The 16,952-nt window shown below is 32.8% G+C and overlaps 2 protein-coding genes across 4 annotated transcripts in view; both read right to left on the bottom strand.

Annotated features, from left to right (window-relative positions):
* LOC127115096 (LEAF RUST 10 DISEASE-RESISTANCE LOCUS RECEPTOR-LIKE PROTEIN KINASE-like 1.4) overlaps positions 1-12,598 on the bottom strand; it is a 97,711-nt gene extending 85,113 nt beyond the window's left edge. For all 3 annotated transcript variants that reach the window (XM_051046772.1, XM_051046777.1, XM_051046783.1), the window contains exon 1: positions 11,572-12,598. In XM_051046772.1, the coding sequence (XP_050902729.1) occupies positions 11,572-12,379 (808 nt within the window). In that variant the 5' untranslated portion in view covers positions 12,380-12,598. The remainder of the gene's footprint in view (positions 1-11,571) is intronic.
* LOC127091338 (LEAF RUST 10 DISEASE-RESISTANCE LOCUS RECEPTOR-LIKE PROTEIN KINASE-like 1.2) lies at positions 12,589-13,576 on the bottom strand. The gene is made up of 3 exons (XM_051029958.1): positions 12,998-13,576; positions 12,792-12,945; positions 12,589-12,638 (listed from the first exon to the last, which is right to left on the bottom strand). Exons 1-3 carry the CDS (start codon positions 13,574-13,576, stop codon positions 12,589-12,591), a joined length of 783 nt encoding a protein of 260 aa, XP_050885915.1.
* Between the last annotated feature and the right edge of the window lie 3,376 nt (positions 13,577-16,952).

The raw sequence follows: 16,952 nt of genomic DNA, 5'->3' as shown, positions 1-16,952 counted from the left end.
GTAATTCGAGAGAAGATTCAGTCAGAGCTCATGTACTTACTTCTTGCCTTAAGCACAAACTAGTTTAGCAGACATGTTTATAAACCTCTGCACTCACCAACTTTGCTTTCTATCATATCTAATTTGAGACTCGACACCATACACAATCCAACTTGAGGGGGGTATTAAATACAATAGGACCATTTTTTTCTTTTGGCCATAAGACCCATTTTCTATTTTCCTAGTTTGTTAAGAATTAGTTAGGAAGTTAATTAGGCCCTTTTTTCTTTCCATTTTTGGTTATCTTTAACCTATTGGTATATAGGTATTGACCTATCATTACAACTTGTAACAAATGCTTGATTCAAATGCTTAAACCAATTCACTAACCTATTCCACTAAGCAAATGGACATTTTTTTACTCAACGAAACACTAATTTTAAAAAATCTAATGAAATACTTGATTGGAAATGGGTGTAGACATCGAATATGACACTGACACTAACACTAACACGTCGACATCGATAATAATTTGAAAAAATAAATAAATTGAATGTAATCACAAGTATCATGGTCAAACAGGGGTATTCAAATCCAAACATATCCAAATAAAAACTGAAAACCGATCCAAAAAAATGAAAACCGCAAAAACCGAATATTATTGAATGTGTTTGAATGGTATTTTGTAAAAACCGCTCTGTTCAGATCGAATTTCATATTGATTTTTCAAATCCGATCCAAAGCAAGCCGAACCGCGTGTATATATTTTTATAATTATTAATTTCTTTTATTAATATGATATGTTGTGTTAATTTATTATTCTATGATACATATTTTTTAAAAATATTTATTAATTTAGTTTAATCTGCTTATTTTATTATTTCATTTGTTTCAATCATAATCGATCATTCTTATTTTATAATATTAATTTTTAGTATACTATATGTTATATATTATATTAAATACATTATTTATTAAAAAAATTATAATCTTAATAAAAATATATTTTGTAATTTGGATAACCAAAAATCAATCCAAATTAAGTCGTGTGAAATTGGATCGAATCGGATCAGATTTTTTTGATCAATCATACTGTTTACTCTAGATTTTTGGCTTAGCATGTTAGACAAGAGTGGAGGTGGGATGAATACATAAGCTAAGCACATGTAGCCAAATCATGTTTTAGACACCAAAGTTACAAAGTTCGACAGGGAGGATTCACGACAGAGGCAGTTGGAAGACCTGAAGATGTTTTTCGACAAAAGTAATGATTTTGCATGAGTTCAAGAACTGAGGACACATGGAAGAAAAGCAAAGCACAAAATGCCATGTAATAGTGTATGTGTCGAATGCTGGAGAGTTGATCGTTTTTTACGGTTATTGATATACATGTATGTATATAAGTCTATTTGATTTCTATAACAAGGGTTCACAATTTTCATTGTTATTCTCTATAACATTCAAACATCCAAGTTACAGAGATATAAAGATTCGTGATAAATGTATGAATTTGCGTACCACTTTTAATCTAAGCATTTTTTACTCGATTTCGTTTATGATATTTTTCATTTGCTTTACCATTTCAAGAAATTCTGTATTTTACTTATTGGAATTTCTACCCAATTATCCTAGCTTAAAACGTGAAGTTACCAAGCACGAATGCACTTTCTCAAACACTTTTTGTACAAACTGTCCTTAGGATTTTTTTGAGTTTAATCCTTTAAGTGAAATAAAGCTTGTGATTTGTTTACCAAAAATACCAGTAAGAAAATTAGCACGTCCACTGGGACCCTTTTGTGCAAGAAATTTAAACTTTTGCAGAAAAGTGTTTGTGCTTTTATTGTCTGGTTTGTTCTTCATACATGCAATATTCGCAATGTATGGGTGCTTATGTGTGTGAGGAGTGTTAAAATTATTGAGATGGCTCATCAATCGTCGAAAAATCCTTCCCTTCCCTATAACAGTGCTCAAAATGTAGAAGAACAACCAATCGAATTAATGGTTGGTGGTGCAGGGACTTCAATGTATGTTGGAGTAATTGCTCCTGTTATAAGTCAAATTTCATCTTCGACGACAATACCAGAATTGGTGGTTCCCCCACCACAAACAATCAGTTTTTATATTACTCCCAGAGTTACACAAACTACCATAAGAGACCATATGCCTTCTTTCCTCCCAAGCTTTATTCTACCCCCTGGTAGTCGGGAATATTCGTATGACATTCCAACTACAATGATGACATCCCTACAAAATAATGCATCTACTTATGCAGACAATGCAATGACTATTGCATCTCCTCTTAATCGATACTTAGAATGAGGACCTGCTATCAGCAATCTTAGTTGAAATCACACAACCCTAAGGAGAAGAAGGATATATACCTCAAGTTATGCCACACTTAACTACTAGTTCCCTCTTGGCTATGAGACAACAAACGGAAGATAACAACCATGATATGATCAATATGCTTACCTAACGAATATGTGATATGTTTAATCCCCTAATCTAAAACACAAACCATAATTACCAGTAATTGGTGCCTCAAATGGGTCGGATGTCTGATTTCTTTGGTGCTCTCAAAGCGCCTATTTAACCAGTCCCTCAAATCCAAGCAATTAGGGTAATTTAAAATCCAAGAACTACAAACAATGAATGTTTTTCTAACAATCAAGTGCAACAACGGGTTATGCCCTAACTAGTTGACCAGTCCATCCCCGAGGTAGTCGAAGGGGACTTAGGTCGAAACGACCTAGGAATAGTGTTGGTCAATCGGAACCAAGATGCAGACTAAGTGGTTGGAAGAATCCAACAAAGCATGGGGGGAAAATGACATAGCCGATTTATCGGAATAAATCCTAGTCCAAAATGGCCTTAAAATTGGTCTTCACAAGCCAAATTTGGTTTCTTCCTTGTTTGAGTATGTATTGCAGACTAAACTCCCAAGGGGTTGGAAAGTCCGTCAGTTCACTAAGTTTGCGGCGATACTAGTGAATCCATCGTCGAGCATATTTCTCAATATCAATCATAGGCAAGTGATTTGGCCAATAATGAAAACTTGAAAAATAATTGTTTCCCTAATTCCTTAACTAAGAGCGTTTCACATGGTTCACCACCCTTCCTCCAAATTCCATATATAATTGGAATCAACTAGAAAGAGTGTTCCATGAGTAATTCTATATGGGGCAATAAAAAGTTATCCTGAAAGAATTAGCTAGTGTAAAGAGGAAATTCTCTGAGTTGATAGATGACTATCTCAATAGGTTAGGTTAGGTTAGGTTAATGAAGTCGAGATGTTTTACTAAGTGCTTGAGCATGATTTAGATGAAATGATTGCAGGTGGCCTAGATTATTTAATTACGAAAAGGTTAGATACCCGATACTTAAGGGATATGGCCCAATTAGCAGACATGGTTAGACAAGTTGAACAGTTGAAGGATGAAAAGGTTAGATCAAATCGACACCCTAGGAAGGAAAAGTTAGTTTTGTAGAGACAGACAAAAACAGTCAAGAGATTGACATGTTTTTTAATGTGTTAAAGAAAATAAGGTTAATCTAGAAAAATTGAAGCCATGGCCTCCATATGCTTGCAAGGTTTTAATACCTTCAAATGGGAAAAATCTTGTCAAACCAAGTAAAAACGAAAAATTTATTACAAAAACTTATACATTTGAGGTAACCAAATATGACGAAATTTTTCATCTTCTAGTTGCTGATGGTAAAATCGTAGTGCCGAAAGGTATAAAGAAGCGACCTTTGAAACAAAGGAATAAAAAGGTTTTTGTAAATATCATAATTTTCTTGGTCATAAAACGTCTCAAAGTGTTATTTTTCAAAGATTTGGTGCAGACTGCTCTAAAGGATGGCAGGTTGAAATTTGGAGACAAACAGAAGCCACCAATGATAATCGATTCAGATCCTCTATAGGTCGAGAAAGCACACTTCATCGACCTGCGGAGCTATGATGGTTGAGACTACTGAAGGTCTTGACACAAAGGTCAAAGAAGTGACTACACTGAATTATACTGAGAAGATGAAAGTGGTTTACCCAAAGGCTGAGGAAGAACTGATTGACTTTTTGTACCAGTGCAAACTCAAAGGGTCTGAGGTGATGTTATGTCCTTGTTGCAGTGTTGTGTTCAATAAGGAGGCTTCTAAAGACCTTGAAAATATCAAGCCCTAACAGCCAAGAAAGGTTGGTTGATACGACATGAGAACCCATTTTTCTTTCGACAAAAGTGAAGTTCCCTACAAGACATACCAGAAGAGGACTTATGTTCCACATACCAATGTTCCCCTTGGTGAGTGGATTAGATCTACAAGTAAAAAAACATTGATCAACAAAAACGGAGATTGATCGAAGTTGGTACGGGCTCATCATACCATGATAGCTCATAGGTATCAAAGAAGTATTCACGTGCTTTAACTACCTAGGAAACAAGCCTATGACTAGAACATGGAGAAGATACCAACATAAAAAGAAGGTTTCCTCTGAGGCTGTAGATTCGAGCAGGAGTGACAGTTCTCAGGCGATGACATAAGTGCTTATTATTATTAATAACAAGAAAAAGAATAAGAAGAAAGAGATCTATTTAATATTTATGAACATTTGAATATAATGTTTAGAGAATATATTCAGTTTATAATGTGCGACTTTAGTTATGCTTTTAGTCGGTTGGAGAGTCAACGCAATAGTCACCTGCAAAATTTCTACTCCCTTTCTTTTTTAATTTATTTCTTTTTTTATGAAAACTTTGAATATAAATTTTATACAGGTGAGTTTGATAATGATGCAATAAAATTCTTGCATATGTATTTAGATCATTTCGGAATATGGAATTATGGAACTTCATACAAAAAATATATTAAAGAGTGTTCTTAGTTGTAAAATGGATTTGTCTAAATATTGCATACTTGGAAAATAGTGTTGTATTAGGTTCAAGACCGTAAAGCACAAAATAGAAGAAATTTTAGAATATGTGCATTCAGATGTGTGGGGGTCTATTAAAGAGGTTTTCATGGGTAGTTCTAGCTATTTTTTACTTTCATAAATAATCTTTCTCACAAGATTTAGGTGTATTTCTTAAAGTAAAATGCTAAAGTCTTTAGCAAATTCAAGTTGTAGAAAACAAAGGTAGATAATCAAACGTGAAGAAAATCAAAGTATTTACGATCACGGTATTCAAAGAAATTTCTTGATTTATAAGACGCCACACAAAATGGAATGTAGGGAGAATGAATAGGTGTCTAACTCAAAGGAAAAGATGTATCTTGTTGAATGTTGGACTATAAAAGGTTTATGGATAGAAGTAGTTAACATGGATGTTATCTTATCAATAGGTCACCGCGAATTTCATTGAAGTGGAAGGTTGCAGAGGTGGTATGGACATGTAATCCTATTGATATTTTACAACTTAATGATTTTTTGGCATCCATATCATGTTCATATATCATGTGAAGATCGATTTGAACTAGATCCAAAGTCGAAGATGTGTGTCTTCGTCGGATACGCAAAAGGTATGAAAGGGTTCAAGTTACAGGATTTGATTAAAAAGATAATGGTAATCAACATAGATGTTGTTTTTATGAGTAGCTAATGTTTGAGCAGTCGGTTGCAACAGATGTGTCAACATCTGAAGGAGAAACTTTCAGCAAATAAATGATTCATGTGGATGTTGGCCTATCATTAGTGAACAATATGCACATAGTACCTTAACCACAAGAGGAACCATATAATGAAATTGACCATAGACCTGAAGTTTCAGGTGGAGTACTAGGGTCATGTTAGCCTTGGTAGCCCGCTGAGACATGCATTTATAGCAGAGTGATGTGAAGACATCATTCCTTCACGGTAATATAGATGAGTAAATTTATATGGAACAATCATATGGGTTTAGAAACACTGGACATGACATACTAGTTTGTAAATTGAAGAGGTCTTTGTATGATTTAAGTCATCTTTAAGGCAACAATACAAGCTGTTTTATTCTTTCATGCTTCAGATTGACTACAGAAGGTGTGAGTGTGACAATTGTGTTTATGTTAGAAGCTTTGATTATGGAATTTTTATTTTCATGTTAATATATGTTAATGATATGTTTATTACTACTAATCATTTACATGATGTAAATGAACTGAAAATTATGTTAGAAAATGAGTTTCACATGAAAGACTTAAGTGTTGTTAAGATAATTCTTAATATGAAAATTCACAAGGATAAAAGTTCTAGGAAATTATGGCTATATGATAAAAGCTATGTTGAAAAGTGTAATACCCTAATTTTGACCCTAAGATCCCTCATGGCATCATAACATTGCTCATTGCATTGCCTTAAGGATCATAGCATGTGTGGCTCCTTAACCCTAGGGTGGGACTTGTGTGAGTTGGTTTGAGACCACCAAGCATGCTTGCATTGTATATTATTGCTCTTATTATTTTGATTACTAACCAAAAGCACAAAAATATGTCACTAATCTCTTTTGTTTTGAAGCTCAAGCAATCATGAGATCCAAGGCTCCTAGGAGGCTCCTATGCTCAATGAAGTGGCTAGATGAAGATGAAAACAAGAATGACAATGGTTCATAAAGTTCCTAATCATCATATATGCATCCCAAGTATCTCAATTTGCCAATTTGATCAAGATAAACCAAAGGGCTTGAGGATTGTTTCCCAAGGAAACCCTAATTCAGTTGTGCATTGACTGTGCCTTGCTCATGAAACAACCTCAACCTATGATCAAATTCAATCAAGGGAAGTTCTTTAATTCACTATTTTATGCATATATGAACATATTTGAGTATCCCCAATCATTCATTCATCAAGATTTGAGGTCTGACCTTGAGAAGTTGACCAGTCAAGTCATCTGACCAATCTGAGATCCACTGAGACACAACTTTTTATATGTTTGTAAAAAGAAGATGACCCCAAGATCAAACATGTTCTAAAGAACCATATGAACAACTTTGATGTTCATAAAAAATCCATTTGAAACTTTTAAGATCATCATTCATTTCAAAACATTATAGGTCATTTTGATTGAAACCCTAATTTTGGGTCAACTTCCCAAGGACCTAACTTCCTTATTTTTTATGATTTTTAGGTGAGACCAATTGCATTGGAAAGCTTAAGATGTCTAATTCAAATGTTATGTTGGACCAAATTTCATAATCCTAAAATAAACACATGTGATAATACAAAACATTATAGGTCACTTTGGACCAAAATCATTGAATCTTGAAAATGTCCAACTTCAAGTGCCCATAACTTTCTCATAAAAAATAAAAATGATGCAAAATTAAGTCAAAATTGATCATATGGAAAAGATCTACAACTTTTGTGTTGGAGGTTTTTCCATTTGAGGCTTGTATCATTGAAACAGAAGGGCTTGAAGTTGGTCACTTTTGGCAAATTTTTCAAAGACATGTTTTGTACCTCAAACTTCAAGGCCAGTTTTCACAAATTTCCAAACTCCAAATGGGTTTTTGTCCAACATAGATTTTGTTCCTTATGTCAAGACCTTTCCAACCATTACTCACATGCCTATGTTTGGATTTTCTATGTGTGACTTTCGAAGAGGTGAACATTTGTGCCCAATTATGCAATTCACTTTGAATCTTCATGCACAAGCTATTACAATCCCAATTGCACGTCCAATTCTACTTGGTATGATATCAGCTTGCATTTCCACTTGATTTTGGGCCTCACATGCACCTGTACAGGCCCATGCATGGAGGATCCAAAGCTTCATGCACACGAGTTTTCCCTCACTTGGCATCAGCTCCAGCTATAAATACAATGCTTCCCTCATTCAAATCTCAATCTTAAGGCAACCTGAAGCTCTGCTGAAATCAAAACCCAACCATACCAAAGGAATTCTGATTTTTATTTCTCAAATTCAAGCTTAAATTTCAACAAAATCAGTTGATCTTCAAGTCTTATTCCTTAGCCTTGCATTCATATCACATCTAGAGATCAAATTGGAAGCAAAAGATTGAGTAGATCGTGTTGCACAAAGCTGCTCTTCAAAGGTAGATGTTCAAACTGTTTTGATCTAAATCTCATCATACAATGTGAATTGCTTGTGGTCAAATGGTTTTCTGAAGTCCTCGAGCAAGAGGCAGGCCAGTGGTGGTCTTGATTTTATGAATTGAAGCATTTCAGTTTTCATACCTGGATTTTCAAGCTCAGATTTCTCATTACATAGAAATCTTGAGGACAATCCAAGGTTACAGAGGTGATGTACATCACCCCAGCTCCATTTTGGTACTTGGCTCGTGCATTTTGGTTGAGGTTCAAAAACCTACAACTGGTGGCCGAAGTTGGTTGGTCCACCGGAGAAGATGGTGGTTTCCACCACCATCCCCACGTGGAACCACCTGAGCCTTTGGATCTCTCTTATTTGTTCTAAGTGTGGCCGTGCATATGTTGGACTTATTTTAATCCATTGTGTCACGCGTTTGACTAATGACTATGGTGGAAGCGCGCTTCTGGAACGCTTGATGTGTCCACGTCATTTAATGAAGCAGATCTAGCGCTCCTGGATTTTTAGCATTTTATAATTTCTGTTTTAATTTCTTTTATTTTCAAAAATTCATAACTATTTTATTTGAAGTCATAAAAATATGAGACCAATGGCAAAAAAATTCTTGAAAAATCTAGTTTCATAATCTGATTTTTAATTATTTTTGTGACTTCATTTAATATTTTTTATGAATTATTTTGTTTTTAATAGTTTTTAATTCATTTTAATTACTTTTTTATATCCAAAACTTCCAAAAATATTTTTCTTAACACATATGGATCATGATAAGTCTATGAAAAATATTCTCATCAATTTCTTAATTGATTTGAGATTTATTTGAGATTTTAATTCATTTGTGTTATATTTTATTATTTTTAATTGATTTTGAATAGTTTCTGTTTTAAAAAATTATTGAGAAAATTTATCAAACCTTGTTTGACCATGTTAGACTTATGATGATTCAATTGGACTTATCCAAGTTGATTTGAATTGAATTTGAAGTTTGACTATATTTTGTCCATTTTAATTTTGCATTTATTTTAATTTCAAAAGTACCAAAAAATATGTTTGGCTTTGTTGACTTCTAAACTTCATTTCTCTTCTGTTTTACATTGGTTGATGGTGATTTATTTCTATTTTGACCAATTGTACATGTCTTTTGAATTCTCCTTATGTTCTTTCCATTTCATTTCATCTTCATCTTCTTCTTTTTATTTTGGCCAATGAGTTAATGATTTGTGGTTAGTCTTGACATATGAGAGGCTTAAACTTCTTTAATCCAAATCAAACTCAACTTGATCAAAGATCAAGTGAGTTGCTTTATGTCCAAGATAGGTTGCTTCTTGGTCAAGAAAAAAACCTGAAATCCATACAAGATTTTCCTTCTTTTCTTTTGGTATGGCAAGTTGTAGGAGCTTGACTTACTAGTCATGATCTCTAACTTATGTTTATTTGCCTATAATTTTATTGACCGACCTCAGATAGGTGTGAGTACTACATTAGTCCACTTACGATTGCTTAACATAGTGCTAAATTATTTTATGACACACTAACATAACCATTAACTACTAACTTTAAATTCAAGCATTTAATTTCTTGCAATTTACTTTAATGCAATTTACTTTCTTGCTCATTTATTCATATTGTTTTTCCCTTTGCTCACTTGAGCTCATATTTTATGTTTATGTCATTTTCCTTTTGCTCACTTGAGCTCATTATTGTATATAAATATATTGTTATTTTGTGTTTGTTTTGTCTTTGTTTGTGTGAACCCAATGCAAAAAAGAGAAAAGACTTAGAATTAGGACCTTACCTATGCTTAAAGGAGTTCAAGAGCAACTAGGCCTCATGCCTTTAGAATGCTAAACTTGTTGAAGAGCAACTAGGCCTCATGCCTTTAGAATGCTAAATCTTAAAAGTTGACTTCAAAGGACCCCTAATCTAAACTCATTCTTTGTCAATTCCACTTATTGTGTTGTGAACTTTTTGATTGTTTGTTCTTGTGTGATAGGGATTCCATCTTGAGATAGTAAGAAGGATCATTGTCATGAATAGCCAAGTTAAGAGAGACAAGTTAAATGGAGATCCTAGGAGCTTGAATGTATATTTGTTTTGATTGCTTGTTTGCTTGCTAAGTCCAAAGGAAAGGAGCATCTTGAATCATCTCTAGGATTTCAAGAAGGGAACTCCAAGGGTTTTATCTCTTCTCTCATCTTTGCATATTTAGGATTAGCCCTTCTTTTCTTCTCTCCACTCTAACCCAAGCCAAACTCATTTTTGTGCAAACTTTGACATTGTTTTCAAAACTAGAAACTTAGGTCATATGCCTTTGATTTTTCAAACTCTTTTCATTAATACTCATTTTGAATGAACCTTAAGTCAACTTTGACTTCATTTTGAAAATACTTCTAACTTGTAAATACAACTCACTTCAAGTTGTTTTTGTGGTTCCAATGGCCACCTTTGTTAAAACTTTTTTCATAAACCTTAGCCATAGGTTTGAGTTATCATAGTGGTTGATGTAAACCTCACATTATCCTTAGTGATTGGACTATAAGTCTTCCATACTTATTATAGGGTGGATCCCTCACTAGTATGTTGAAGCTCTCCTCACATGGTGGATTGTTGGTTTAGGTTGAGTTTTCTCCCTTTGATAACAAAAGACCTTAAGGCTTTTGACCAAATCAATTCACCAATCTTTTTAGATTTTTACCCCGAACTACGAGATTTTGATCCTACATTTGTGATGGTACGTAGGCAGTGGATTTATCCATTCAAACAACAAATTTGTAAATAATATGTATATTCTTTTCTCATCTCCTCAATCTTGTTTGCACAAATATTTTCACAAATACCAACCTACAACACACATTTGCAAAAAGGGTTCCCTTAGAGTACTAAGGATGTTTTAGATGCTTAAAACTTCTCATTTCATAACCAACCCCCTTACCCAGATCTCTGACATTTTTATTAGTTTTTGATTTGATAAAACTTCTTACTTGGTTTTTGTTTGCTTTCAAACTTTTCCTTTGGATAAATAGAAGTGTGGTGACGACTCGAATTGTATGCTTACTTTTGATTTAGTCAATAAATCTAAAGGTAACGAATACCCCACTACAAAAAAGTGACGACTCTGCTGGGGATGCGTTGCTTCCTAGTGGGTTTAGCCTTTTCCAAGGAGAAAATTTTACACGGTGTTGACTAGAAGCTATTTGAATAGTAATACCAAGATTTATGAATTCAAACTTGTTATTAGTCTTTTCCAAGAAGAAAATGAGTGGATGAGATGACTTAAATTTGTGAAAGTAATTTGTTATGGAAAAAAGAAGAAAGCAGAAAATCTTAACCTAGGAGTCCTATGATAAAAATTGTAATCTTAATTTAATGTATATGTAGATAAGCTTGAACCAATTCATTGACCTGTTCCACTAAACAAATAGCCAAATTTTCAATCAACCATGCATACACTAATTATATATTTTTTCTAGTGAGATACTATTACTAAACTAAAAAGTAAGAGATTCCTACATGAGTCACATTTATTTATATGTGAGATAAAGGGATAGAAAACATACTACTGTGATGATAAGAACAGTGGGTTGAAGAAGCATGGGATCCATCTGGGCAATAATAGCAAGAGGACTCAAAATCATCAATGTTTTTCAATCTACAATCACCTTCTTGATTTCCCAAACACTGTAAACATTCCTCACTAACAGTATAATTCACCTCAAACCCCTTATCCAAGCCACTTACAAGTTCATCACGGTTTAAATGATTTTTCTCCATGGAAAAATCTTCTCCTACAGGCACTTGAATATAATTCTCGCAATCCCTGAACAGCCTCTCATCATAAGCAACAGAATCAAATACTTGATTCTGAGATCCACAAATAGATTCTATATGTAAAAATTGAGAGAAATTGGAAGGACAATTGAAGTATATGTTGATGGTTTTGACGTGTGGGAGATAGTGAAACAGAGGTGAAGAAGACAAAACAATATCATCAAATTGAGGAGAACAGAGATTTTGAGATAGGTCTGTTCTCTTGAGTTTGATTGTATGTTTCTTAGTGTTGATGTCAAGTACTGTGAAATTTTGTGAGAATAACAGAATGGTAGTAGTAAGGTTTTCGTGGCAGTTTAGGTAAAACGGGCTTCCGGCACCACAGTAAGTAGAGCTATCTTGTCCCCAAAATGGATAAAAGATGTTGGTGATATTTCCGCAGTTGTAAGACTGTTGCTTACAAATTGAATAACTGTTTAAGGTTTGAGGTAGTTGTTGTGGTAGAGAGTGGGATAGTTGTGGGAAAAAAGTGGTTATTATTAATAACAAGAAGAAGAAGAAAGAGATGATCATAGGAATATTGATATGATTATCCATTATGTTGAGAACGAATAAGAAAAGAACAAGAGGAGGAAGAGGAGGAGGTTATGTTTTAAGGCAATTCAGTTCATTATGTTTGAATTTAATTATGTTCTCAGTCCGCCATAGAGTCAACTCAAAAGTCACCCACGAAATTTCCACTCTCTTTCCATGCAATTTATTTTTTTTCTTTTTAATTTAAATTTTGACTAAGAAAGGCACTATTTTCAAACTTCAATATAAAATTTTGTCACTAGAACTACAATTATATTATAAACTAAAATCAAAAACCAAAAGAATATAACTATGAACGGTACATATGTAACAATATATACATGTGATTTAATCATGCCAACATATAATGATAAAAAAATTGAGCCAAAACAATTCTAATTGAACAACTAAACAGGTTAAAAGCAAAGAAATGTACCTTTTTTGCAACTCTTAGCAACAACACTACCATTTCCACATATGCATGTAAAGTTCTTACTCTCTTGACCATATCCACAATATCCACCAGAGTTCTCACACTTAGCACAATCCTCAAACCCTTTTCTCCAATCAAGTACAAACCCTTTTAATAGCTGAACCAAACCCATTAATCAAACCACCAACACTACCAACAAAATCACTTACCTCATCAACCTTAACACTCACCACAACATGATCCTCACATTTCCAATTATCATAACCAATTTCACCTTCATCACCATCCACAAAAACATAAGACCTCAACTTTTCATCATTACTAACTCTAAAGCACCCTATAGGGTCTAAATATGGAGGATAAGAGCTACAATTGAAGTAGAAACTAAGATTCAAATCTAGTTTGCTAAAAGACAAAGGAAGGTTAGAAAGTGTAACGTTTTTTCTTACCCTTGGACATTTTTGATCCAATATATCTATGTCAACAAGGGTGATTGAACTATTATCATAGTTTATATCGGTAACATAATATGTGTCACTTGGAAGATTGATTATGGTTTTGTTGTTTTTGGAGCATTCAAGACCAAAATCAGGATAACCACAAAATTGATCTCTAGTGTTGATTGTCTGGGACTTAATCCAAAAAGGGTAGCGAATGAAAATATTGCCACAAAGAGAAATAGGACATAGTGATGATGATGGTGATGTTGTGTTGGAGCTATCGGCATAACATGATATTATTATGAGAATGATGGATAATGTAAACAAGGTTTGAGAGAGTTTTGACATGGTTTAGTTTGGGTGTAATAATGAATTTGAATGAGATGATAGTTGCATATATTTATAGCTATTGATTTTTTCTCTGTGAAGAATCAGTCAAACGAGTTTTTGTGATTAATTAATTAATTAATTAGAAGAAAAAAGTTAGAGAGACAATTTGTAAGTGTGAAAGGAACCTATTATCAAGTGGCAACTAACAAAGTGATAGTAACTCTATGTGACCTTTGGTGTGTATGTTCTTTTGCTGATTTTTTTAAGGTAAACTTTTTGGTAACCAAAAGTTTTGATTGGGGTATCAATAGCTTTGATGAAAATTAATTTAAAATTTTAATTTATTTTAAAATAAAATAATTTAAAAAAGTAATTTGATATTAAATAGTAGAATTTGATTGGATAAAAGTATCAATATCTAAATTTAAGAGTATTATATACTGACTTTTTAAAAAATGATTGTTTAGACACATCTTATCTCTACTTCTTATTTCTTACATTTGAGAGAGCGCTAGTATTCATTTAAATTTAAGATATAAAAATAATTTTATTTTCCATTAAATATAATCATATTATGTCAGTTCAGTTAATAACTTTCTAGAAATATGAGAGTCACATATTTGAACCTACATAGTATCTTTAAAATAATAAATTCTAATTATTAAATTATTTTAAAAAATAATAATTATCTTATTATTGTCTTTTTGATTATTTGTCTAGTGACCCACACAACTACTTTATAAAATAAAGAATTATTTCATTCTAAAAATAATAAACATGCACTTTTTGTAATGGATCTTACTAAAATGATTAATGGTGTAAACAAAATAAAGCATTATGCCATTAAATATAAGTTATTCAATTCCTAATTCAGTACAAATATACCCAATAAAACATTTTTGTAAAGTAGATTATTTTGCTTTCTTTATTACTTCGTCCATTTTAAAATAAAAATCATTTATATTATTTCACATAGGTTAAAAAAAAGTAAAAAATTAATAATTAAAAATAACAATTTTATAAAACTATTTCTATTTATTATTGATTATTATAAATTTCTATAAATAAATAGTAAGATTTAATGATTTAAAAATAGTCTATAATATATTAAATAAAATTAAAGTTTAAATAAATTAATTAATGTTGTATTAAAAAGATAAAACCACATTTGTCATAGGATAATTTTTTTATATTAAAATGACACTTTTTTTTTTTTTAAAAGAGTAATTAAAACGTACGTAATACTAGAATTCGTATTTTATATAGCAATCTTTAAGGAGAAGTTTTTTGTGTGCATGATATTGAATTATTATATAAAGCCAAGTTTTATGAGAGAGTTTCTATGTGCTTGATAATGAATGAATTACCAGACTGAAAGACTTGAAGTCAAAGTTATAGAAGAAGTCAAAACTGAAATTTATAAAATCTTGTGAATGATGACTGAAGACGCGGTTTGCATATTTCAATGGATTATTTTATTTATTTATTTTGAATTTCTATTTGGTTTTAGGAAAATATCTAGGATGTAAAATGCAATACGATGCATTTAGGAAAATATCTAGAATATAAAATTCATGAACGCGTGCCCATCACGGTCCTTTGAATATTTTATTACTACTATTGCATATATTGTACTTGTTTACTCCTTTTAGTCACGAAGGAAGTAAAATGCAATACGATGCTGTTACTTGTTAGGAAAAGCAGAAACACCAAGAGTACACAGTAATCAAATAAATATCAATCCATTCTATGGACGACTAACATAAAACATCATTGTCATTGGTAATTATTAAATCATGTATGTTGGAAATCAGAATTAAACAAAACTTCAAAAGTGAGTGGAGGAATGTATATTTATTCGATTAATCAGCAGTTAATATATAGCCATCTTACAAGTAAAAAGAAATAACCAACTCTACTCTTTACATGCCTATAGAGTAGGAACACAAATAACAAACCCTATTTCTCCTAAAAAATAGGTCTTATTCAAACAGACTAAGACTAATAAAACAGTAGATTAAGACAATAATAATGTCCACCTAACATTCCCTCCCTTAAACTAAAACACATGTATTTTAGTTTAACTCTGACGCACTAACCATTCCAAGCATACCACGAAGTTTTTCAAACTGCTCAAGTTTGAGTGATTTTGTCATCAAGTCTGCTACTTGCTCCTGAGAGTTGCAGTACTTTAATTTTACAACACCTTCATTTACTAAATCTCTTAAAAAATGAAATCGCACATGAATATGCTTACTTTTTCCGTGAAAAACTGGATTCTTAGGTAACTGAATGGCAGAGCTGCTGTCACATTGAATTATAGTTCCTTCAATCTGCTCCACTCCAATCTTTCTCAAGATTCTCTTTAGCCATATACACTGACAAGCACATAGAGCTGCTGCGATATATTCGGTCTCGGTAGTTGATAAAGTCACCACAGGCTGTTTTTTAGATGACCAGGATACAACTCCAGATCCTATCATGAACACATATCCAGATGTACTTCTTCTATCATCAAGATCACCCGCATAGCCACTATCTGTGAATGCCAAGAGTTTTGAAAAACCTTCATTCTTTGTGTAGAGAATGCCTAGCTCAGTTGTCCCTTTTAAATACCTCAAAATTCTTTTGGCTGCCAACCAATGTGACATGGTTGGTCTAGACATATACCTGCTTATGAGACTTACACCATACATTAAGTCAGGACAATTTATAGTTAAATACATGAGACTCCAAACCATTTGTTTGAACAATGTTGCATCAACTTTAGTTCCTCCTTCATCTTTTGACAACTTTGTTCCTGGTACAATTGGATTTTTCACACTATTGCTGTTTTCCATCTCAAATCTTGCTAACACTTCTCGTGCATATCTTCTTTGACAAATAAAAATACCATCAGAATTTTGCAGCACTTCCATTCTAAGAAAGTGCCTCATTCTTCCTAAATCGGACATATCAAACTCTATCATCATTGACCTTTTAAATTCCATACACATGCTCACATCACTTCCAGTAAAAATTAAATCATCTACATAAAGGCTAATTATTAAAATTTTACCTCCTTTTGACTTGGTGAACAAAGTATGCTCACTGGAACATTTCTCGAAGCCTTCACGCAGAAAGTAAGACTCAATTTTGTTGTACCACACCCTTGGTGCTTGCTTAAGGCCATATAAAGCCTTTTTTAGCTTGTAAAACTTCCTTTCTTCTCCTTTCTTAACAAACCCTTTAGGTTGTTGAACAAATACTTCCTCCTTGAGTTCACCGTGAAGGAAAGCACTTTTTACGTCAAGCTGAAAAACCTCCCAGCCAGACTGTGTTGCTACTGCAAGTATTTTTCGAATGGTATCGAGCCTTGCTACTGGTGCAAATACTTCAGTGTAATTAACTCCAT

Source organism: Lathyrus oleraceus, chromosome 1, assembly GCF_024323335.1.
Source record: "Lathyrus oleraceus cultivar Zhongwan6 chromosome 1, CAAS_Psat_ZW6_1.0, whole genome shotgun sequence".
In the NCBI taxonomy this organism is placed as follows: Eukaryota; Viridiplantae; Streptophyta; class Magnoliopsida; order Fabales; family Fabaceae; genus Lathyrus; species Lathyrus oleraceus.
The sequence above is the reverse complement of the archived record's forward strand: the minus strand, read 5'-3'. Positions and strand labels throughout refer to the sequence as shown.

What these genes read in the sequence shown, in the direction of transcription:
- LOC127091338 (XM_051029958.1), bottom strand. Translation starts at nt 13,576, where the DNA reads ATGTCAAAACTCTCTCAAACCTTGTTTACATTATCCATCATTCTCATA. An exon ending in TGAGTGTTAAGGTTGATGAG is followed by an intron (nt 12,946 to 12,997) that starts GTAAGTGATTTT and finishes GGTTTGGTTCAG; the next exon opens with CTATTAAAAGGGTTTGTACT. An exon ending in TGCTAAGAGTTGCAAAAAAG is followed by an intron (nt 12,639 to 12,791) that starts GTACATTTCTTT and finishes TTTTGATTTTAG; the next exon opens with TTTATAATATAATTGTAGTT.